The sequence below is a fragment of the Leopardus geoffroyi genome, chromosome D2 (genome assembly GCF_018350155.1).
Source record: "Leopardus geoffroyi isolate Oge1 chromosome D2, O.geoffroyi_Oge1_pat1.0, whole genome shotgun sequence".
Classification (NCBI taxonomy): domain Eukaryota; kingdom Metazoa; phylum Chordata; class Mammalia; order Carnivora; family Felidae; genus Leopardus; species Leopardus geoffroyi.
In genome coordinates, this window is record NC_059334.1 from 7480621 (window position 1) to 7506288 (window position 25668).

Consider the following 25668-nt stretch of genomic DNA (forward strand, 5'->3'; position numbering starts at 1 on the left):
AGCAGTACATTGATCAGAAGTAAGCTTGATACTTCTGAATGTTGCCTCAGAATAAAATGTCTTTGGATAATAACTTGGATGCCATTACCTAGTTTTACAGTACATGAAAACCATTCTTTAATATGAATGTTCATAAATACAGTTATGATTAAGATTAGTCAAAGGTTCTTCTCTTATTCAGAAGATTAAAGACTGTTGAAAATCAGTGACACACTTAATCTGTGTAGTATGTTTGAGAGGAAAACACAAACTCTTGGGAGAGCTTTCACAGTGATTTTCAAGGGATTCATTTCTTTGGGTGGCAAGTGTGATAAAATATGTTTATATTTCTTACAAAGAGATTTTGTACAGTTCTGCGTCTCTGAGAAGGAAAAACCCAAGATACTCCAGTGAGAGAGAGAAAAACCCGTTCCATTAAACTTTATGTGAAGATTTTTTTCTAGTTTTAGTAATGTTTACAATCAGGAAGGCTCTCTTCCAGTTTAAGCTGATTTCTTTTTAATTCAGCTTCCAAACAGAAACATAAGTGATCATTTCCATCATTTTAGCCAGGTAGTTGCATTGATTGCTCGTTTATTTTCTCCTTCCTCATTTCTTGTTTTATTTGTCTTTGTGACTTTTTATTTACAGCTGAGGATGTCAGAGTACTGTTTACTCTCCTCGTTTATAAATTTGAATCTTATATTAGTGCTTGATTTTGGTGAATGTGATTACGGCAGTGCCTTACACTTCTGTATGTTGCACATACCTGGGATGAGAGCAGTGGCCTGAGTCTTGGAGTGGAGGGCGGAGGGCCTGCGCTCTTTACTTCGGCTCACTCTTTCATCTGGAGGGAAATTGTTGCTTTTACTGATGAAAAATGTAGAAATAAATTGTTCTACACTGAAGCAAATAAATGCAGGGCAGCACAGGGAAAAGAGAATGCATGGGAAGAAGACCATAGAGAAACAGGTCAAATCAAAGTACAGTTGCAGAAGTAGTGGTAGGAGTTGAGAACAGGGTTGATGAGCAGTAGGCATTTTGGTTGTGGGAAAGAAGTCCAGTAAAAAGAATTGAAAATGAAAATAGAAAAGCTGTATAATATGGAGCCAGAGCACTAGATTTAAGCTAGTGGCTCTGTAAGTGTTTATGTTACATACCTTCCAAAAATATGATGAAAGCTATAAATGGTCTCTCCCTAAAAATGTTCATGATATACATGAACATAAAATTTTGCTTATAGTTTTTAATTGCACTGAAATTTTTCTTAACGTGGAAAAGAAAAGGAGTCTTCATAAGAATTATGTCCCTTTTTTAAATGCAAAAAGCAGTGACCACTCACTACTTGAGAATGATGAGTAGATCAAGTGGTAACAAATGAAACAAAACTAAGGCTTAATTCTGTTCTGTTCAATAGTAAGTTTTAATGAAAGGGCTGCTGTTATTTAGATTTTAAATAATACATTAAAACTATGTCATCATCTTTTACTTGACAACTTAAAACAATATTTTTCCCTAATGTTTATATTTTGAAGTGGGGGGGAGGGGCAGAAAGACAGAGGCAGAATCTGAAGCAGGCTCCAGGCTCTGAGCTCCGAGCTGTCAGCACAGAGCCCAACGGGGGGCTCGAACTCACCAGGAGTGAGATCATGACCTGAGCTGAGGTCGGATGCCCAACCGACTGAGCCACCCAGCTGCCCCTGCCTGACAACTTTTATGTGATCTCTGATATCCAATCAATTTTGACTTTGTTTTTGTTGAAAACAATTACTTAAAACCCTGTCTCACTAAAGAGTGAAGAGTAGATGGAATCCGTTAGATTCTTTTCTCAGATGAAAGTAGGCTTGTGTCAAAAAATAAGAATTCTCTCCAGATAAATTCGTGTTACCTCATTTTCTTTGCCTTTAGTTAATGAGATCATTTTTGGCAAGATCTTGGCATAATGCTATGTTAGGGAAGGAAAGGATTATGACTTCACATTTTAGTTTTAAGGTTGGAGAGTTAGACTGTGTAAATGAGTTTGTATTTTATCTAGTTAACAGCAGTTAAATTTTTTGACTATGGAATTTATCTTCTGAAACCAGTGAGTTTATGTGTAGCAAAGCATTTCATAATTGCTCCCACTTCTTGACAAAACCTCTCGAGAAGCCCTTGATTGAAAGTCTTGGCTCTCCTGAATTTGGCAATTTTCACAACAGTAGATTTTTCATGACAGATCCTCTTGCTCAGGCTGTGATTCAAGGCTTGGCATTCATGGAGCAGTAGAGCACTTTCACAACAATAGATAAGATTTCTCTCAGGATTGACGGTAGAGTCTTGCACCCCAGTGCACAGCCGTGAACAAGGCGGTGAGTCACGGTGACATGCAGAGCTCTGTCTTTACCAGAGCAACGAAACCAGATGTTTTGCCAGGCATTAAGGGTACTGTCTGTCTGTGGAATACTGCGATTTCTTCAGCAGTGTTTTTGGGGCAAGGAAACTTCACCATTTTGAAAATGTTAATGTCCCCTGAAGTTTCCAAAGAGGATTCCAAAATAAATTATTCTTTGGTTGTGTTAGCATGCGTGTATTTGATGAAAACTAGTAGCTGGCTAAAGGGAGGTGTCATCATCCTATACTGAATGGAAGTGGTATTTCCAGTCTTTTCATGCCCTGCTTCGTAGTTTTAGAAAAAGAGGTCAGTTTTTTTGGATTGGGTAAAATTGGTCACTAGAGATACTGCAACGGTATTATTTTCTGTTGCGAGCTCCAAAAGTGTTTGACCATTTCCAAAGTATTTGCCTTTGCCACGTTCATCTGCGACTTTCTTGTTTGTTTGACGTTCATAACCATTGGGATTTTGAGGTGGGAGTACTTAAGGTTTTTTGGTAATAGTCTGTGTAGCCTTTCCTAATCAAGCGGTGCTCTCACCCAGTGTCTCTTTCCCTCCCGCTTCTCTCCCTCCTCTCCACACTCACCCATACACATATACATATGTACCTGGTCTGATGTAGGGCTTCTTCAGGAGAGTTGGCTAAATGCTTCTGATAGTGAGAACCAGCCACGTAAGAAGTACTTGGGATAGTCTGTCCCATCATATTCTGGGATAAAAGTATAACCCAAGGACACTCAAACAGTTTAACTTAGATCCAAGAGAAGTCTTCATGAACAAAAAGGACAGGTTTTAATTTGTCTTTGGAAAGATATTTTAGTCCTCACAATCTGATAAATATTCTCAATTCGGTTTTTCTGTAGAGATTTGGTAAAATGGCAAGGCCCGTGGGATATTATTGTGAAATAGGGGCCAGGGTGAAAAGGTCGCGAGAGAAGTGCTTATGAAAATAAAAAGCGGTATGTCCTAGAATGTGATAGTCCCCACATCATCAGCAGAACTGCTACAGGCACACTGCTTTCTTCATCCTCTTCGAGGTTGGGATCTCCCCCAGGAGGAGGAAGCGGGCTAATAGAGGATGGAGTTCTGTGTACTCCGTAAAATTGTCATGTTTGGCTGTTACAGTATATCAAGACTCAGAGTTAAGTAATTTAGCCAAAATTGATCACTTTTAGCATCTTGGAGTCAAATCATCAAGAACTGTTGTGCTTATTAATTAGTTCATTATTAATTAATGTTTACAGACCTTTTTTGGGTGAATTAGTCACAGGGTCTAAAGAAGTATGCTAATGTGCTCTTACCTTTATTTCTGTGTATATTTACAAAGGCAAAAAAAATTTATGAGCAGATGCTGTTGATGAAGTTGTATTTTACAAATGGTTCCATTTGCATCTTATGTTGAAATAGCATTAGAAAGCTAGATTAAAGGGATAAAGATTGTGGGCATAAAATTATGAATTTTTTTTGGTAGGATTTTTTTCCTATTTCAAAAATGATAAAACTGATTTCCCAGAACGATGAAGTGCTTTGATTAAAGGTGATTCAAACAGTTAATGATAGGGGTCCCTGAGTGGCTCAGTTGGTTAGCGTCCGACCTCGGCTCAGGTCATGATCTCGTGGTTTGTGAGTTTGAGCCCCGCGTCGGGCTCTGTGCTGACACCTCGGATCCTGGAGCCTGCTTCGGATTCTGTGTTCCCCCCTCCCTCTGCCCCTCCCCTGCTCATGCTCTGACTCTCTCTCTCTCTCTCTCAAAAATAAATAAACACTAAAAAAAAAAAAACAATAATAGCATTCAGAGTAAAAGTTGAGTCTCGTGACACATTGTTGAACTTTTTTTCTCTACTGTCCCAGAACTGCAAAAGAATTTTGAGACTGTTCAGAATTAATCTCTGTACAGCAACCAGCTCTCCTGAAAGGTCATGTAATGCTGTTGAAATAGGCCTATTTTGACAAGGCTCATCAGTTCATACCCATTTTTGCTGATGTTTGGGCATTGAGTGGCCCCTGGCTCAAGTAGAAAAAAGGCAGCTTGAAGTTGTTGGTCTTATAGATATAATGCTGCCAGCTGCCTTTAAATCTTTGAAATTTGTCTAAAAACTTTCCAATAATATATCACATGCTTACCTATTGGTTGCAGTCCTAGCGAAATAATATATTTTTAACCTTTAATGAATATGATTTCATCGTAAGAAATGAGCTGAGCTGAGCTGAACATGGTAAAGCTATTGTTATACAACCGTGGGGTTCTTCTGGGGAAGTGTCTTATAATAAACAGAGTTGATTATCCAAAGTGGTTTTATTCTTGAAACATCTGCTAAAAATTTACCCTCTTGCAGTTATTTCCTTTTAGTCCTCATGATCTGATCAATAGCGTCAGTTCTCTTTCTCTGTAGAGGTGAAGAGAGATTTGACAAACTCTCCGTAGATGTGCAGTTTTAAAATTGTGATCCATTATTACAAGAGGTACATATATTTGTTACCAGCTTTTCGGTTTATATAGGATTACTTTTATTAAAACATTATCTTTAGTGTTACTTTGTTTATATCCTTAATTTCACTTGTAGAGAAGCATTAAGAAGCTGAAGAAAATTGTGTTCTGGTGACGTGTACAGGCGAGCGTATTGTTTCTCCTCCTCCTCCTCTCCCCCCCCCCTTCCCCCTCCTTCGCCTCCTCTTTTTCCCCCTCCCTTCCCTCCACCCCCCTACTCCTACTCTCCCTTGTTTTGGAGAAAGAAGAGCCAGGTGTCCTGTTTTAGTGAAGAATTTGTGGACTTGGCAGAGACACTCCCAAAATAATCGGGGGCCATCTTGCCATTTTCTCAGCAGACTTGGGGCAGATTCGATGGCACAGCGGTGGGTGGGTGCCAGGCGACCATAAAATGTGCCGCTGTGTTAGTACTGCCCAAATAACACTCCGGGCTTTGACTGTTGCAGAGAAGTCAAAGTACAACTGATAACGTCTTCTGAAGAAAAATGTTTTCTGAGAACAGGATAACCGCTGGAGGGAAAGAAGGGTCCTTCTTTTATGGGCTAATTTGTAAGAAGGCAACTGGGTTACACTTCCCTAAAGGTCATTCCTTTGCATATTTGATCCTGTCACTTTAGGAGTATGTGGCAGATTATGCTCAAACAAGCTGCCAGTGACCACCCCGCCCCCGGCTCACCTGAGCATCTGCAGGCTTGGCCCCCATCTAGTCCTGTGCCTCCCAGCCCGCACTTACCCTTATGAATCTGAATCCGAGTCAGCTCACAGTGTTTATTATAAACTGTGAGTAAAGAGCTAAAGCGTCCTGCTAATGCTGGTAAGGATGTATTTGGGAAGGATTCCCTAAATTTCAGAAATCAAAGAAGCAAACTTTTGTTATATGACAGATGTACCCAGAATTTCTGCCACTCCTCTCTCCCTTGCCTTCCCCACTTCTAGAATGGTGGCAGATAAAGTAAGCATGGATCATTGTTTGCTTGGATTAAACCTTAGGAAAGGTTCTTTTTTGTGTTGAGCTTCAGAGTTCTTTTTTGTGTTGCTTTCAAAGCTGTTATTAGAGATAAAGTTCCTTTAATGATCTTTGTATGTGACTTCATTAGCTTATGTAATGAAGACTTAAACTCTCAAGAAATAATAAATATTAACTTTATTCTAAGTGATCCCAAGAAGAGGAAATTTTCTAGTTTCTCTGAGGACTGAATTTTTTATGTCCTCATCATATAATCAGGTTAGTTTTTTTTCTAATTAGTTACTAACTTTCCCCATATGATAACCTAATAAAATTTTCTCATTTTCTCATTTAAAATAACTGCAATTCTCCTCATTTTCAGTAAAACAAAACAAAACAAAACAAACTCCTAATGTAACATTCTTATTTTTTCTAACACATTAATTCTTCTGGGCTGAACTGTGTTCCTCTTATGCATGATATTTAAGCCTGTTATACAGTCTATATACTCATAAAATTATAAGCTCTTTATACACTGAAGAACTCTAGCAATGACTTAGTTCAGACCTATTTTGATATAAATGGTCAAGTACATCTGTAGAAATCAGTCTGTCCTAGGTCATTTCATCTGCCTGCGTAATGACTCAAAACTATACCTCCTAATCTCAAATCCAGTATTCTTTTTTTCTTTCTTCTTAAAAAAAATGTTTGTTTATTTGGAGAGAGTGCACACAAACATGCGGGTGGGGGAGGGGCAGAGAGTGAGAGAGCAAGGGAGAGCGAGAATCCCAAGCAGGCTTCGCGCTGTCAGCACAGAGCCTGATGTGGGGCACGATCTCATGAACTGTGAGATTGTGACCTAGCCAAAATTAACAGTAAGATGCTTAACCAACTGAGCCACCCCGGCACCCCAAATACAATATTCTTTCTACATTACTGTCTTCTGTGCAAAGTATTCTTCTTTATTGTTTTGAACCCCAAGGTAGAAATAGAAACTTAAAAAAAAAAAAAAAAAAGCTATATTAGCATGCTTTCAGTTTCCTGTCATAAGCCCAACTTAACAAAGCTTAAACCAAGGAGACATTTATATGGGATTATATTACCATAAAAGCTCTGGCCTGGACATAGATGCTTAACAGGTGTCCAGAATCTCTCTTTCTCTCAACTCTCTCCTTTCCTCTGTATATGCTTTATTTTTAGGCAGGCTCTCTGCAATAATAGCAAGGTTTACTTTAATAACTACAATGGGAAGAGAGCTACAATATGAGCAGAAATTCCTAGATTGGCTGCTGATTTACCTGGATTAGGACATGTATGCATCCCCGAACCAAACATTCTGGCCAGACTCTTGGGACATTTATCTAAAGCTGAAGAAGACAGTCCACCTGACTTCCCCGAAACCATAGGGGTAATGATAGCTTCCCAAAGGGGAAAGGATGCTGTGCAGAGAGAACAATATCAGTTGTCTGCTTCGTATTATTCTCAAGGATTCTGTGGTTCATGCATCACTACTTTTAATACGTTACTTACAGTCAAGTTTCCCAGAACGAAGCGCTGTTCTACTCTAAACTTTGGAGATTCTTCATAGATGGGAAAAAGAGGTGGTGACCTCTTTCGTATTACCTTGTTAGTTTGTGTACTATTAATGAAACCCAGGACACTGGAGTGTAAAGCTCTAGAATCAAAGTCACATTTAGGTTCAGGTCCTAGTTTTGGACAGGATAATTATGTGTACTGGGATTGTTTTCTTATCCTTGAAACAGAGGTGATAGTGTCTGTCTTACACAGTTGTGGTAGTGTTAGGGAGCTATGTAAAATGTCTGGCACTTAGTTTAATATACAGCAACTACTGTTATATGTTGTCATTGTAATAATAGCCATTCCTAGGAGCTAGATTTCTTCCTTTGTTGAAACATTGTGAAACAGATTTTCAAGCTTCAAGCAAGCACTATTATTTTAAAGCATCAACATTATTTCTTAGTATAGAAGTGCTAGTGAAACGTTTACTGGGGTATGAAATTACTTTTTTTTTTTAATTTTTTTTTTTTTTAACGTTTATTCGTTTTTGAGACAGAGAGAGACAGAGCATGAATGGGGGAGGGTCAGAGAGAGGGAGACACAGAATCTGAAACAGGATCCAGGCTCTGAGCTGTCAGCACAGAGCCCGACGCGGGGCTCAAACTCACGGACCATGAGATCATGACCTGAGCCGAAGTGAGCTGCTTAACCGACTGAGCCACCCAGGCGCCCCTAAAATTACTTTTTTAACTGAGGAATCTGTATTATGAATTCATCTTAGAGAAAATGATCTGAAGGTCCCAATGCACAGAATATGAGCAAAACATTGCATATCTTGTGTTCTGGTATCCAGGTGGTGTTCTGACCTGGAAGCAGTATGACAGTATTGTAGGTTTGAAAGGTGTGTATAACCTATACTTTTAAGTTTCTGTTTTTTAAGAGATTAATCACATACAAGGGGCTTACATCAAACAATTCAGGTTAGAAAAATAAGTGGTCTATTAAACATACAGCAGGCAAATGTAAATTTCAAAAGCAGATGACAGAATATCATTATCAGCGCATTTACAACACGATGTATAAAACTAGATCAGGTATGTCATTTTGTATTAACACAGGGAGCACTCCACAGTGAAGACAGAGCGGTATGAACTCTTATGTGCTAAGCATAACATCAAATGTAGTAAGCATACGCTGGCAGAAATGAAGAAAAAATTGACAGTAAAGGAGTGATAATAGGAATCTTTAATCTACTTGAGGATCAAGAAGGTACAAAATAAGAGCTATAGATGACTTGAATAATATATTAAAAATTAGCCCATAAAATGTATCTTTTTTCTTTTTTTGTTATCCACACAACAGTTACAAAAGATTAATAATTCATTAGGCCAACTACAAAGAAAATCTCCTCTCCAAGTAGAATTATGTAAACCCCATTCCTTGATTATACTTCAATAGAGCTAGAGATGTTTTTACAAAGTTTAACTAAATCAACCATTTGGAAATTTAAAACCGGTTACTTTAAATTTTTTTTTTTTAACGTTTATTTATTTTTGAGACAGAGAGAGGCAGAGCATGAACAGGGGAGGGGCAGAGAGAGAGGGAGACACAGAATCCGAAGCAGGCTCCAGGATCCGAGCTGTCGGCACAGAGCCCGACACGGGGCTCGAACTCACGGGCCGTGAGATCATGACCTGAGCCGAAGTCGGACACTTAACCGACCGAGCCACCCAGGCGCCCCTAAAACCGGTTACTTTAAATAACTTTGGGTCAGTGGAGAAATACAAATAAAGATTATTAAGATAATAACAAGTAGGAAAGAGGGATTAGTAAAGATGGAAATCTAAATTTGTGAGGTAGTAAACAGTAAACCATTTGCGCTGACGATCTCAAACACTTGACTGTATGAAAATGCCAGTAAAATCAATACATCTCTTTTAAAGCTCTTTTCAAGGAAAAAGGAGAGGGAGGGGAAACAAAAATTATAATTAAGTTTGATAAAGGTGATGAAACTACAAGGTGCAGGTAACTAAATTATATCTAGGTGTGTGCTAATGAATTTGCAATTTTCAATTGGAAGCCGGCAGTTTTCAATGAACATCACTGCTTGAAGATGAAATACAAAATTTAAACAGGCCATCCACGAATCTAAATGTATAGGAGACCTCAAGGTGTACCTGATCTGAATCGCATTTCAGGTGGCTGCTATCAAACCTGGAAGTATCAAATAATTATATCATCTAAGTTGGTCTAGATGTTAGAAAATATGTAAAACTTCCCAGATTTTTTTTATGTTGTTACAGAATTGCAATGTGTGATAAATTTTCTTATTTAGGTAGGCACTGGGAAACCATTTAGCATTTTGAATTGTCAGTGTGATTAATCTTACAGTTTGTAAAATTAATCACAGAGTGGTATAAAAATAGATTGGAGAATAGATAAATCAGAGGCTGCTAATCAGTTGGCTATTGCAAAATTTAGAAGGTGGCTGAACCAGAATAGCCACAGAAAATTGGAACTGGTATTTGGAGAGGTATTTCACAGTCAAAATCTGGACTCTGGCATCTGAATAGATGCGTAAGAATCTAAAATGTATATTCTAAATGAACTTAACCTCCGGTTTGCCTTTCATTTTGTGTGTACTCTGTGTGTGTGTGTTGGGGGGGGGGGTTGTGTTTGTGTATTGTGTGCATATGCCAGGTGGTTGATACACCTACCAATCTCTGCCTTTACTCTGCTGCCTAGACCTTTCTTGTACTGCTGGGGTTTCCTTACCTTTTTTTTCTATAACCCTGTGTATATCACTACTGTCTCTCAGATTCTTGGCTTTAGTCTAGCAGGAAGAAATAGCAGGATTGTATCAGTGGTTGAGTGTAAACTCTGGAGTTGGAGCACCAGGATGAAATTTAGTGCCATTACTTGTAAGATGTGTGACCTGACCTCATCTATAGAATGGCGTTACCAATAATACCCACTTCCTGAGTACTAAATTATATTTATGAAAATACTTAGAACAAAGCAAAGAACATGGTAAGAGTTCAATAAACAATAGTGGTGGTGGTATTAGAAGAGGTTTTGGGTTCAGGTGCTGGAGAAAATAGTGAATATCATTAATAGAAATAACGAGAGGTTGGAAGAATATGAAAGCTTCGGTTTTTGGGTATGGTGTGTTTTAAATGCTTCTAAAGTTTTTGGCTAGAAATGTACAGCCAAGTATTGGAGATTCTGGATTGGGAGTTGGGAATGAAGTCATATTGAGAGACACAGGTTTTGGAGTTAATGTTTAAGATTGATAATTAAACTACTATAAATAACAGAGGATTGACAAAGAGGGGCTCTCTAAGATCAGATTTTTGAGGTATGCCTACCTTTAAGGACAAGAAGAAACAAGAAAGCCAGTAAGGATAGGAGAAAACCTTTAGAGATTGGGTCCTGTGACAGGCAGAGAATTTTCAAAATGGCGACAAAAAGTGATCCAAGATGGGACTAAGAAAACAGTAGGAAATGGCCATGAAGAAATCAGCCTCATAATAACAGATTCCTATGAGGTAAGGAGTGGAGGCTTACCTTTGGGAGTTGTTTTTTGTTTTTTTTGTTTTTTTTGTTTTTGTTTTTTTAAGAGAGAGTGCAAGAGAGCGTGCACATGAACAGGGGAGAGGGGCATAGGGAGAGAGAGCAAGCATCTCAAGCAGGCTTGACACTCAGCGTGGAGCCTGACACAGGGATCCATCTCACGACTCTGGGATCATGACCTGAGCTGAAATCAAGAGTCGGATGCTCGACTGACTGAGCCACCCAGGCCTCCTCCTTTCAGAGTTTATATAGAGAAAGAGGATGTCAATTTGAGAGAGATACAAGATTTGGGGAAAGTGTGAATTTTCAGTCTTTAAATTGTTTGTTTTGGATAAAGAATGAGGGTTGCCTGAGCTGATTATTTGGAGGAAACAGGCAGAGCAAGGGCAAATGCCAGAGAGGGGTTAATTAATAGAGCGATTGCCAATATGGAACCTAGGTGAACATGAAGAGACACTTGTATAAAATATCAGGAGTGAAGAAATTTTAAGATGGGAGAAGGGAATTTGGTGAGTCCCCACACTGGATGACCTAAGGGTCCCCAGTGAAATAGGAGCTAAATTCATTGAGGATGATATATGGGACAGCATGGAAAGAGAGGTGGTTCAACAGAGTGCTGAAATCCCTGTGGTCGAGAGTTTAATACGTGCATGCCAGAAGAACGAGGTATCGAATGATGGAAATCAGGAGTCAGGGAGACCGAGTAAAGACTGTAGAAAGTGGGCTGAACAACAGTGGGAGGAACACCAAGCCTCCTCCTGAACCCTTCCTCCTGGTCTGTGAGCGTCAGGGGTTTGGAGAATCGAGGGCTGCCTTTTGAGATGATGGCCAGGAATGTGGTGTTAAGTAGATCTGAAGAATGCTAAGTATAGCTAAAATTAGAATGTTTTAGAAGTTATATTTGAGGATAAAAAGGTTAAGAATATAAGTAATTTTCTTCCCGTTTAGAGTGGGTCATTAGTGGTAGAGGGTGGAAATAACTTTTAGGATATAGTTATAGACCAGTTTAAGCTTAAATGTTCTTGGTTCACTTAAATGAAAAGTGGACATTTTGAAAACATGTAGTATTTTTTAATCTCCAGGAGCTTTAAAGGTTAGCCCACTTTTCATATGTGTAAAACAAATTTTGAAGAGCCTAAAAATGTTCATTTCTTAGAGTTTAAAAGAGATATTTTATATGAAGTCTTTACATTCAAAATGCTATAGGTAAAACATGCACATAAGCCATTATTTTCAGTATATGAATTCAGGAAATACAATATTTCAAGTGTTATAAATTTGCATTGTCGATTTAGTACAGAAGTTGCATTCACTCATTTCAAAATCTAGATAACAGTTTGATTCATTGTACCATTAATTAAATTTTAGTAAGTGTGCATCGTGGCCATGAGAGATGAGAAGAGAGAGGACACATTGAGGCCTGGGGTCCATACATATTTGAGCCTTGCAACTTTGTTATGTCTGCTAATCCGAATACAGTGAATTGGAGGTGCTGATAGGTAGGAATTACAAAGTTAAGCTGCGGAAGCTTAGTTATGCATAATTTGATGGTAAAGTCATTAATTAAATTTAAATTGTGCTTTTCAGTGTTTTTCTTTGAATTGTGTGAGTAATTTGGTTCAGCTTATATTTAGACACAAGTATTCATGCAGTGTTGACATCTAACACATTCATATATTCTTTCTCTATACATGTGCCTAGCCCTTTGGGTAAGGATTGACTCTGTATATAAACAGCTGCATTACAGATATGCTACCAATTACTTGCTACTTGAGAAAAATTAAAGCTTTGAAAACCTTTAAGTTATTCATACAAACTTAATACCAAGAAGATAAAGAGGAAGAGGTCATCTGTCATTCCACTAAACCCCAACAAATAATTTGACAACTTGGTCTTCTTATGGACTTCCATTGATTGAATTTTGTAGATTTAAATTTAATTTATAGACTAGATCATAAATTCACATGGTTCAAAAAAGATTCCTTCCTGCCCAGCCGTCTTCCGTCTGCTATTTTCCCCCAACCTGCTTTGCAATTCTGTGTTTTATCTTGATAAAATGTGTTGTTTGCCAAAGTAGCATTAAATAATGTGATAAACCATTTTAAGTTTAAACACTTCGTAAACTTTAACAATGATTTTAACATTAATTTTTATAGCAGCTTTTCACAGTAATAGTATTTCACTGCTATGTCTTTAAGAAAATACTGTACACAGGACTAAAATTCCATTTCTTCTAAAATTGTACTTTAAATATAGATAGAATTTCTAAAACCACTAATTAGGATTTGCATAACGTTTTTTTTTTTTTTTTTAATTTTTTTTTCAACGTTTTATTTATTTTTGAGACAGAGAGAGAGCATGAACGGGGGAGGGGCAGAGAGAGAGGGAGACACAGAATCGGAAACAGGCTCCAGGCTCTGAGCCATCAGCCCAGAGCCCGACGCGGGGCTCGAACTCACGGACCGCGAGATCGTGACCTGGCTGAAGTCGGACGCTTAACCGACTGCGCCACCCAGGCGCCCCAGGATTTGCATAACGTTTTGTCAGTTTAGCATGCTTTTGTGTAACTGCATGTAGTGTTTAATCCTCATGAGAATCCTGTGAAGAAGATAGGCCGTTTATTAACTGTCTTCATTTTTCCAAGGAAACAAATCAGAGTTTGTATTTTGACTGTCAGCTTTCAATCCAAGTCTTCTGATTGTATGGTCTTTGCACTGGAGCCAAAATCTTAAATCGTTTGTCCTGATTTGAAATGGCTTTTATCCATTTTTGACATTTTATGTATTTTTTAATTGTAATGAACTTATGCTAACTTTTAAAAATTACTGAGAATACTACAGTGAATACCTGTTTACTTGCTATTCTGTGTATCTTTCTTTAAACTCATAAACGTACTTTATCGAAAGCATTTGTGTCCAGAGTTCTTAACACATTAGGAAATTTAGATAACAACTTAAAAATACTGCTCATTCTTTTTTCTCTTGAATATACTTTTAAGTTTTTTGCAAGTCACTTTTAACTGTCAGACAGCTTAATGTTACTATTTGCCTTTTATTTCTAAGTTAAAATGCTTAAGATTTTTCTGAAGTCACACATGTAGTAGGAAAAGAAACCTTAAAAAAGTACCCTAATACCTCATTTATTCTGCATCACTAATGAATGCATGGCTGCGCACATTAGATTTTTTCTTTAGATAAGTGGTTTTTTTTAATAGCACGTGAATTAAATATATTTTTAGCATTTGTAATACTTAAGTTTTCTCAAACATTATGTCTATCCCTGGTTTCTTCCGCAAAGAGATATGTGCAGCTTGGGGACATCTTGAGGAACCTCTGTTGTGGAACTCTTGTCTCCGTTTATGCCAGCCACATGTTCCTGGATTTGTTGGGGTCTGTGGCCATCACTTTTTGCTGCTACTGTTTCTGTCTCTTAAAGGCACTGTACCTTCATGTACGCTGCTGATTCTGATATACTTTTGCCTGAAAAATAATCAAGCTTTTGAGGAATTGTGCGTTTAATAAAAGCCCATACATTTTTACGGGAGGCCCTGTGTGTAAAGACGCAGCTGCAGTGGCCTTTGCTTATTGGGTTCCTGGGCTGGGGAATTGCTGTGACCATTGAATAAATGAGGGTATTGTGATAACTAGATTTTAAGGGAGAAAAGTTCTTCTCGTATTTTCCTTTGTACCGATGTTGCTCTGATTAACTGTGTTGTTGACGTGGATTTAAATATTGATCATTTAAGGTCAAATTTTTAATGTGTGTATGTTCTTCAGTGGGCACAACCCATGTAACCATAACAATTTAGTGAAATAACTATAATGGAATTTTTCTTTTGAATGTGGCTTTTCTTTCTTTTTTTTCCTGTCCACCAGGGAGTAACTATTCCCAGTCAGAGGCGCTATGTTTATTATTATAGCTACCTGTTAAAGAATCATCTGGATTATAGACCAGTGGCACTGTTGTTTCACAAGATGATGTTTGAAACTATTCCAATGTTCAGTGGCGGAACTTGCAGTAAGTGCTCTAAATTCTCATCCTTCCGTGTATTGGAACACTTTTCTGAACATATGTGGAAGTTTACATAAAAATCTAGACAGAAACAACACTTAACATTTATGCAGGGGCATATATGTCTGAACTATCCAGACTAATTAAGTAGCTCAATTTAGCACATTGGACTAAGAAAGCCAATAAATGTAATGTCTTGGAAGCAAAATTATATTTATGAAAGAAACATTCTTTGCTGCATCTACCAAATGCAGCCTAAATTGTGATCAGATAACTGGAAAACCTATCCCATTAGAGATCTACCATCAGAGTGGCAGTGGGATTCGTTAGTTTATTGGTGTTGGGGCAGGGACTGATTCCTTGATATCTTAGGAAGACTAGATGGTGATAGTAATAGTGACTGGGACAATAAAAAGAAAAAAAACGATAAGACAAGGTGAAAAGCTGAAGTATATTGAGAGAATAGGGTTGGGTCAAAGTATGTGAAGTATTAGAGAAAATCTGCATTTAGATCCAAGTTCCCATTCTAGCTCTGTCATTGCTGTACTGTGTAACCCCGGGCACACCATCTACCTGTCTTTGTGTTTGCTTATCAATAAAATGAAGATATTTTGAGATCTGAAAACTTCCTAGATACATACTAAATAGAATAATGTCGGTGATGTCTGCCTCACATTGACCTCTGGCTTACCCTAACCTCTGTAAGCCTTCCTCAGTCACCCCAGTCCTGTTCTGCTTCTCTGCTATTCTTGGCTGGAGTTCTCAGCCAGCCTGGTAGGAGCCTTCATACTCAGACCCAGAGCAGTGAGTCAAGAGAGAATGCATAGAAGGAAGTATCATCCAACCCTGTGAAAGATCAGACTGCTGCTGCTTTTTCCTGTATCAGAATTTTATCAGAAGCATATTAGCTCTGCCTGGGCAGTGATTAGCCATGTTGTCATGTTTAAGAAATACGTTTTATTTATTTATTATTTAGAGTGCAGTTTTGTAGTTTGTAGATAAGATCCCACTACATTATTTCTTCGAATACCTCTAATAATATTTCAGTGAGGTTCTGTAATTTGTTAGTGATTTTAGTTTTTAGCTTTAAGTTTCGCTTCTTGAAAATATTTACGTAATTAAAAAATTCTATCCCTAAATTAATTTGTACCTAGGAAATTAATTTCTTGGTTGTGTTTATCCTTTTCAATTAGGTGTAATCACCTTCATCTTATCTTTCCTACATTCTTAGAACTAGATAATTTCATCACGACCACAGATTTATTAATATAACATGTTATAGCCTTCTGAGAGACCTCACTGATGCTTTTGTCATCTCAGTACAATTTTTAAAAGTGCTGATAAAAGGCACAGCATGGGGAATATAGTCAGTGGTACTGAAATACTGTTACATGGTGACAGATTGTACCCACATCTATAGTGAGCACAGCGTAACGTGTAGAGTTGTGGCATTACTGTGTTGTACACCTGAAACTAATATAACATTGTTATATTAGTCAGCTATATCAGAACAATAATAATGTTTTGATAAAAACTTCTAAATGCAAGGCACTGAACTGTCAGAGGTAATTGACATAGGGACTTAAATTCATAGAGGAGAAGGAAGAAGGAAGGAAAAACTCCTGCTCTTCCTGTAGGGTAGATATCAGGTTTAAGAGCCAAAAGAAAGGTATTACAGATTAGGGACATTTGCTAAGGGGAGGAGAACATTCAGTTCAGTAGTCTTATTATCTAGTGTAATTTTTTCACATTCACCTCTTCTAGCAGAAATCTGTCAGTTGTGCTCTGCCTGCTTCCACTTAAACATTGTGGTGGCCTTTTCTTTTTTGGTCTCTTCTCAGTATTACATTTAAACTTTTAAAATTACTGACTACTGACATCTTTTTAATCTGTGTCAGTTTTCTAGTTCTCCATTTATGCACTGTGATTTAATACTATGTAATGAAGCTGTATTACAACAAAAGCAATACATAATTGAATGGGAGATTATATGTATAAGTTATAAATGGTATACTCAGAAAAATAAAAGTTTTGGGGCTTGTCAAATAGTTTCATGGAGGAAGTCGGATTCTCATTGAACATTGGAGAAAGCATACAGTTTAGATTGGCATTAAAACCGAAGGAAGTATTACAGGCAATAGGAAATAGCTTGCATTGAAGCATACCAGTAGGAAATGAGCTGGACAGGAGTGTAGACACAGAGAATAGCAGAGGACTGGAATGTGTGGCTGACTGTAAGAGGACCTTGAATGGGGTTATCAGACTAGAGGTGATAAATACTATGGCATCAGTGACAATTCTGGAGGCATATGCTGTGTTTTCGGTGTGGCTTTGTAGCAAGTGGAGATTGCAAGATGGGGGAAAATGGGGGAAGGGAAACCAGTTGTGTGACTTGCCGTAAGCCAGATGTGCTTTGCTAAGGCGATCAGTAGGATTTGATTACTTTTTGCTTTGCCATTTATATCTGGATATTTTGTCAGTTTTGATTCTGGCCATGTGATTAATACACAGAGAAGGTGTGAAAGAAAAAATGAGTATCACGGAGACTTGGAGACATGAATGTTTTGGGTTTTAACCCCGTCTTAATCAGGTGAAGGTGAGCTGTTTACATGAAGATAGTGAGTGCTTGAAAGTATGGGTCTGAGTGTTAGGTGTGAGTCTATCTGATACTTGGGGAGCATCAGGAAACAGAGCTAGAAGTTAACCAGCCTTCTACGAAAGGGTCACACGGGGCTGGGATGGTGAGGCCCAGAGGGGCTGGGATGGTGAGGCTCAGCGGGGCTGGGATGGTGAGGCCCAGCGGGGCTGGGATGGTGAGGCTCAGAGGGGCTGGGATGGTGAGACTCAGCGGGGCTGGGATGGTGAGGCCCAGAGGGGCTGGGATGGTGAGGCCCAGAGGGGCTGGGATGGTGAGGCCCAGAGGGGCTGGGATGGTGAGGCCCAGAGGGGCTGGGATGGTGAGGCCCAGAGGGGCTGGGATGGTGAGGCCCAGAGGGGCTGGGATGGTGAGGCCCAGAGGGGCTGGGATGGTGAGGCCCAGCGGGGCTGGGATGGTGAGGCCCAGCGGGGCTGGGATGGTGAGGCCCAGAGGGGCTGGGATGGTGAGGCCCAGCGGGGCTGGGATGGTGAGGCCCAGCGGGGCTGGGATGGTGAGGCCCAGAGGGGCTGGGATGGTGAGGCCCAGAGGGGCTGGGATGGTGAGGCCCAGAGGGGCTGGGATGGTGAGGCCCAGAGGGGCTGGGATGGTGAGGCCCAGAGGGGCTGGGATGGTGAGGCCCAGAGGGGCTGGGATGGTGAGGCCCAGCGGGGCTGGGATGGTGAGGCCCAGCGGGGCTGGGATGGTGAGGCCCAGAGGGGCTGGGATGGTGAGGCCCAGCGGGGCTGGGATGGTGAGGCCCAGCGGGGCTGGGATGGTGAGGCCCAGAGGGGCTGGGATGGTGAGGCCCAGAGGGGCTGGGATGGTGAGGCCCAGCGGGGCTGGGATGGTGAGGCCCAGCGGGGCTGGGATGGTGAGGCCCAGCGGGGCTGGGATGGTGAGGCCCAGCGGGGCTGGGATGGTGAGGCCCAGCGGGGCTGGGATGGTGAGGCCCAGAGGGGCTGGGATGGTGAGGCCCAGAGGGGCTGGGATGGTGAGGCCCAGCGGGGCTGGGATGGTGAGGCTCAGCGGGGCTGGGATGGTGAGGCTCAGCGGGGCTGGGATGGTGAGGCTCAGCGGGGCTGGGATGGTGAGGCTCAGCGGGGCTGGGATGGTGAGGCCCAGAGGGGCTGGGATGGTGAGGCCCAGAGGGGCTGGGATGGTGAGGCCCAGCGGGGCTGGGATGGTGAGGCCCAGAGGGGCTGGGATGGTGAGGCCCAGAGGGGCTGGGATGGTGAGGCCCAGCGGGGCTGGGATGGTGAGGCCCAGCGGGGCTGGGATGGTGAGGCCCAGAGGGGCTGGGATGGTGAGGCTCCGAGGGGCTGGGATGGTGAGGCTCCGAGGGGCTGGGATGGTGAGGCTCCGAGGGGCTGGGATGGTGAGGCTCAGCGGGGCTGGGATGGTGAGGATGGAGACGTGGAGTTGCAGGTTTGGGCTCAAGAGGAGATAAGGAGTCAGTGAAGAAAAGAAAACTTGTGAAAATAGAACATTTTCCGCAAAGCTGTCAGGGGTTAGCAGCCTTTTTCATATTTGAGAATTGTCTTAATATTTTCTAAATAAAGGAAAAGTTATTCTACTTTTAACATCAAGGGTTAAAATGTTAACAAGATGATCACTGTGATTTTTCTGTCAATACTCTATCAGTATGCACATGTCAAAAAAATTTAATTCTGATTTTTGTTCACCAGGTATTGACTTGTCATTTCTTTAGAACACAGTCACATCAAAGGAAAAATATCTGAACTGTGTCTAGAAGTCAGCAGAACCATACTCTTGTTGGACTTCTGATAAATTAGGTGTGAGATATCTAAAATGGGAAATTCACAGTGTAGGGAAAATTATTTTCTTTAGTGATTTGAGAAAATCTTTTCCACTTAATTTTGTTAAAACTTTTTATCTTAGTTTTGGGGGTAAAGTCTAAGTAACACTGAATTGTAATTAGCTTATGAATTGATTTGACTATTCTGGGGTTCCTGAAGATACACATTTTAGTTGTAGTTCACTTGAAATCTGGCTTATACAGTTAATATGCAGTTTAAAGTCCTAAAATCAGGATTATCAGGTTCTGAATTAGGAGTTTGAATTAATAAGATTATAAGGCATTTTCATCCTGGCCGATTTTTATCACAGTTTTGAAATCGTACCTTTTTGTTTGCTTCTTCAAGCCAGAAAATTTCGGAATCAGGTAAAATCCTGTAAAATGGCCCATTGTACTTTGAACCTTTAGTCAAGGGAGTGAAAATTATTGACAGATGGTTGGTAGAATGTTTCCCTTTTTTGGAGTGCCCTTTTTCTCATGATAAGTGCCTCACAAATTCATATTAGAAAAGCCCAGTATGCTGTTATCAAACCTATTTATTATGTGAGTGCTGATACTGCTTTTGATACTGCATAGATGGGCCAGCACATGTTTATTAAACCAGAAAATTCATCTAGCTTGGATAAGCTTTTTGCTTTGTTCTCAGTTGTTGGCCACATTCATAAACAATGTGATATTTCTTTTTTCATCTTTAAGGATGATGCCTTTTGGTGCTGAGTATCTTATGCCTGTGTGTGTGTGTGTGTGTGTGTGTGTGTGTGTGTGTGTGTGAGAGAGAGAGAGAGAGAGAGAGAGAGAGAGAGAGAATGGAACATATACGAAAATCTCTAGTACTCTTTGCAGGCTTAGGATTTTACTTCTTGATTGTCTTGGCATATTTCCTTCAACACACACTTCTTATTCATAAGGTTACTCACTAAACCATGTAGTCCTTCCCTTTATTTTGAAACAGACAGGGGCCAAAGCCAAAATATGTGTTGATGAAAATGCAGTGTGTTTGGAGGGAGGGGGCTCGTGCTTCAATTGGTGCTTGAGTCTGTTGTATTTCTTTGCGGACATTTCACATCCTTTTCTTCCTGTTTCTCATGATGATGGCTTTACATATCTTTAAGAAATAAAATGTGAGCTATAGGTGAAATAAATCATGATTAATGTTTTGTTTTGTTTTGTTTATAAATATTCAGTCTTGCGTTTATGGAATTTCGTATAACTTTGTTACAGATTATGTTCTCATGCCTGTTGTGAACATGTAGCGGTTTGTACTTGGTGGGTTTTGTTACATGGTAGAGACTTTAAAATACTGCAGCAAATATGAATGTGCCAGGAAATTATTGTAGCATTTTAATTATCAACCTAGTTTATGTTAGGTATTTTAGAACTTAATGTTAAAATTTGATGTTAACTGCAGTGCCAGAAGTCTAATGTTGGGACTTACTGTTTGTAAAACAGATTGGTTTTCATACAGTGAGTAGAACCTTATGTTGAAGGTACAAGTTAGAGAAACTTTTGGACTGATTATATTTTTTGACCTTAGTTTTTCCGTTGATTTGTCTTAGGGTTACAGATGCAGAATTACTGTTTTGTGTATATTGCTAATAGTAATCATTTAAACAGTTTTTGGCAGTCTGGCGTTTCCTGTGAAATGATGCTAATGTGTATCTCACCACGCAGATCCTCAGTTTGTGGTCTGCCAGCTCAAGGTGAAGATCTATTCCTCCAATTCGGGACCCACAAGACGGGAAGACAAGTTCATGTACTTCGAGTTCCCTCAGCCGCTGCCTGTGTGTGGTGACATCAAAGTAGAGTTCTTCCACAAACAGAACAAGATGCTAAAAAAGGTTTGCACTTTACTCGTAGTGGGAAAAATACCCGGATGCACCATACCTCGGACGGCGACCTTAGATCTTTCGCTTAAAATATTTGGTTAAGCAGAAATCATTTTGTAAGGAGAGATTATAAGACATATTTTATGACAGACATTCATGAATTATAGTTGGTTTTCTGTTGACTCTGCACACGCTTTGCGTACTACAGCATCGATGAGCCATTCTGATGGTAAAAAGTCTTATTAGAAGGGAAAGTCCTTATGACATATTCTAATTTGAGATGAACGTTCTTTAAGTTGGATAAATTTTGTAAAAGTATTAAAGATTGTATACCCCATTAAATCAGTTATAATCCTTCTGGAAAGGATGAGCAGGCACTAAGAAATTAGCAAGGGGCTATCAGTTTGTAGAAGATTTAGTGTATATGTATAAATAAAGATGCGTTTCATGGTCTTGTGTAATGACACAAACCATTTCCCCCCCATTAGGGTTCATGTTTCCTGAAACCAGATCATTTTATATTTAACTTCCTCAAGTTTATCGAATATTTTGAATTTTAGATAGAAGATCTGTTAATATGCAAAGGAAGTAATAAAGAATGAAAACAATGCGGTATTAAATATGCAGGTTTAGGAAGTTAGTGAGGTTTGCGTCTTACTGAGCTATAGTTAGGGAATGCGAGAGCTCATTCTTAAACTATCTTGGCTTACAATACTGAGTGAACATTTAAGGTGAGTGTGCCTAAGGTGCAAACTTTTGGGGTAGTAGTGAACAAAAATACTACCTTTGTATGTTGGTACTGCTCATGGAACATGCTAGATAATGTATTGCCAGTCTTTAGACATTCTCAGTAATAGGACTGATTTGGTTTTCCTGATGTTTAGCTTTAAGAAAAAAAATAAGAGGAAGTTTCATTTATTACAAAAATTTTAAATTCTACTTTGACTTATCCAAAGAAATACAGTCTCCTATATCCAGAATCCACATAGCTGGGAATCCACATAGCTCTACAAAACGTTGAGCTGGTTTTTTTTTGCCAGAAACCCATTTCCTACCTATTCTGTATAAATGAAAGTTAAATATATCTCAGTAACTTTGGAAAATTATTTTTCAATAATCCAGGAAGCATTAGCAAGTGTTTTAAAATTAAGGTAAGTATTTCTTTTCCTTCTATTTGTTATAAGACTGGTACACATAAAGTTTTATATTTTCTTTTGAAGACAGGCACCTGCATCACTGTTTCCCTATACCTTTAGGAGTGCATAAGTTCTTATTTCAGTCATCGTCTGTACATTACTTTAATACATGCAGAATTTAAGATTAGATCACTATTTGTAATACATCTGTATCTGGGATTACTTTATGTTTGTTTCCATCTTATGTGATTTCCCCTACCTTTTAGAAATGTTGCTGTGATTTAAACAAAAACCATTGTAGTGTAATCAGTTATCTATACAGAATCCACACTTGTGGAGATTTAAATATTACTAGCTTATGTTCTTCTGACTCTAGTAAAATATGTATATAGTTACTAATTCAATGACTTTGCTAAAATAATTGCAATTAATATTTTTTAAAAGATTTACATATGACATTGCTAGGTACTGTTAAAAGATAAAAAGACAGTTAAATGTAAGATACTTAAAGGTCTTACCATCTTTCTGGGAAAATAACAGAACTTGAAGATAAATTAGAATAAAGGATTTAACCGGCAATTTAAATGAGATGAGATGCCACAAGGAGGCTGCGCATCATTAACTGTCAGGTGATCCGTACAGGCCAACTTCCAGTAATTAGGAGGGGGGAGAGAGAGAGCACTTTGTGTGTTGGTCAGGAAAGGCTTCAAGTCTTGAACTTCTGGTGTGTTTTTTGATTAACAAGACCTCATAAGTAAGAAGCGATTTTTAAAAAATAGGCATTTTATAACATAAAAAAAGTCAGAATTGCTGGTCTTCCTTCCCCCACATTGTGAAAGTCTCCAAACATACACTCGTACTGTCGTGTGAGGAACAGGAGCCACCTAATGTTTGTTTGTATTGCTTCAGAAGTAGAAATGTACCCACCTTGCTATCTTGAGAAGTTGTGCTGACTTTTCAGGAACGTTTATTAAATTCGTAATAGATAACTTGTTGAGACAGAGGAAATTAAATCCACTTACGATTTTTTTTTTTAAATACATACATACATATGAACTCAAAACATTTCTTAAAGCTAACATTAGACAAGAAAGGTGATATTTTACTTAAGGCTTTAAAACAAAAGTAAGTTATTTTGGAACTTGTGGAGTTCCATTTTTGGTCTAAAATTTGAACAAAAGAATAATCTTATGTGAGTTAGATGTGGCAGATAACCCAGACTGCCAAGTTTTATGTGTTTGTCTGTATTCAAAATATCAAATGACACATGGCTTATGTTACTGACTTCTTGGGGCAGATGTTGAATATAGGGGATATATTTTCTTCTTTAAAAAAATTTACAATCTGTCTTTTTTTTTTTTTTTTAAGGACAAAATGTTTCACTTTTGGGTAAATACATTCTTCATACCAGGACCAGAGGAAACCTCAGAAAAAGTAGAAAATGGAAGTCTATGTGATCAAGAAATTGATAGTATTTGCAGTATAGAGCGTGCAGATAATGACAAGGAATATCTAGTACTCACTTTAACAAAAAATGATCTCGACAAAGCAAATAAAGACAAGGCCAACCGATACTTTTCTCCAAATTTTAAGGTCAGTCAAAAACATTTTGAGGAATTGTTGGGTGGCTCTATGTATGTGTGTGTCTAATTTTAGGTGTATAGCTGGTGAAGGACTTGGCATGACTAAGTTTTAAATTAAGTACTATTTAGAAGCAATATTTACATATCAGTAACTTGAGTTTCTAACAAGGATGCACACAGAGTAAAGAAAAAAAAGTATGTTTTTTTTTCTTTTCTTAACCTTCTTCTGTGTGGTTGTTTGCTGAAATCTGAGGCAGGGGTTGGGAAGGGGAGTTAAGTTTAAGCAGGATGTGAAGTAGGACTGGGGGAAGAAAGAAGTAGAAGGGAGCTCAGTCATTTGGGAATGACTTCTAGGGAAGGTTCTTACAATTCCTACCTTTGTCCCCTTCCCATATGTTCTCAACTCCACAGAGTGATCTTAAAATAGACGTGATTGTGTCACTCCTGTTCATCCTTTTTAAAGACCTTGTGGTTTTTTGATAGGACCTACAAGGACCTACCTAATTCAGCCCAGGCCTCCCTCCTACATCGGCACTAGCCATATGCCCCCTGCTCCCCGAGAGTCCCCCATTCTGGGCTGTCTTCAGTTCTCCCACAGGCTAAGCTCTCCTGCCTCCAGTCCTTTTGGTTTTTTTTTTCTCCCTGTACCTCTCGACCCTCCGCCTTTCCCCTGCCCTTCCCGCACTCGGCCTTCCTGTTGTAGCCTTAGCTTCGGTCTCTCGTGCCCTGGAAGGCCTTCGCTCATCATCCTCTGGTGTTAATCCCATTCTAAAACTCTGTCCGCTTCCTCATATTGTGGAAGTATTTGCTTCATTTACTTTTATCTCTATGTGATGTGTGTGTGTATTTCTGCTCCTATCTATAGATAAGAATTTTCTATGAAAAGCTGATCTATAAATATTTCCAAGTGGTTAGTTTGCCCTTTTTTTCTCCTTTCTTATTTCTTATTCTACTTGATCCTCCCCCCCCTTTATTTCACCGTACCCTTCTCCTTTCTCTTTTAAAAAAATTCTCTTTTCCTTGTTTTGCCTCATTCCATTTTTGTAGTATACAACAAGCCTAACTATAGCTTGTAAGTATAAGAATATTGCTAGTAATAATAAAAATAAAGGGGCTACATATTTTAAGTGAAAATAAATCCATTTTTAAGTGGCTTTAGATCTTATATTTCTTTTAAGTGTCTATAAGTGTCTTTTAGAATTCACGGGTTTCCACTGATGATGGTCTTTTACCTAGCGCTGTATTTTCCTTAATTACTAGCTTTTACAGTGTGACGTCCTCTAGTTTTATTGTTTTCTGTTTTAATATCACAAGAATATGTATTTGCGATTACATATAGAAAGTATTTCAGTTATCAGTAAACAAGTACCATAATACGGTAAGTGCTTGTGAACAAATAAAGCGGAGATCATTTGGTGTGTGTTTTTAGGTGGATAGTTAAGAGAAGTCCTCCACAAGCAGGTGACATTTAATCAGGGCCTTAAATGAAACGAGTGAGCTATATAAATATCTAGGGAAAGAGAGAAGGACAGAGACAGTTACAAAAGTCCTGAGACAGGAATAATTTGGGTAGTTTTGAGGAGCAGTGGAGGAGTCATTTTGACTAAAGCACATGAGTCTGCGTGTGAAGACGTTGGTGTGTTTTCAGCACAGGATGGATGTAATCTGAATTTTGTCTTTAAAAGTTCATTCTGTCCACCCCTTCAAAATGTAGACTGGAGAGGAGAGTAGGGAGAGGAGGCAAGAACGGAGCTGTGAGGGGAGTTGAGAAGTTGTTGCTGTG

The 25668-nt window shown here is 39.1% G+C and overlaps 1 protein-coding gene across 4 annotated transcripts in view; it reads left to right on the plus strand.

Annotated features, from left to right (window-relative positions):
- The window catches only part of PTEN (phosphatase and tensin homolog), a 94802-nt gene that overhangs the window by 64728 nt on the left and 4406 nt on the right, over positions 1 to 25668 (plus strand). For 3 of the 4 annotated variants that reach the window (XM_045439444.1, XM_045439445.1, XM_045439446.1), the window contains 3 exons: positions 14751 to 14892; positions 21012 to 21178; positions 23671 to 23895. In XM_045439444.1, the coding sequence (XP_045295400.1) occupies positions 14751 to 14892; positions 21012 to 21178; positions 23671 to 23895 (534 nt within the window). Of the gene's footprint in view, positions 1 to 8484; positions 8572 to 14750; positions 14893 to 21011; positions 21179 to 23670; positions 23896 to 25668 lie in introns of those variants that run through there. The other variant, XM_045439447.1, reaches the window with a different exon arrangement.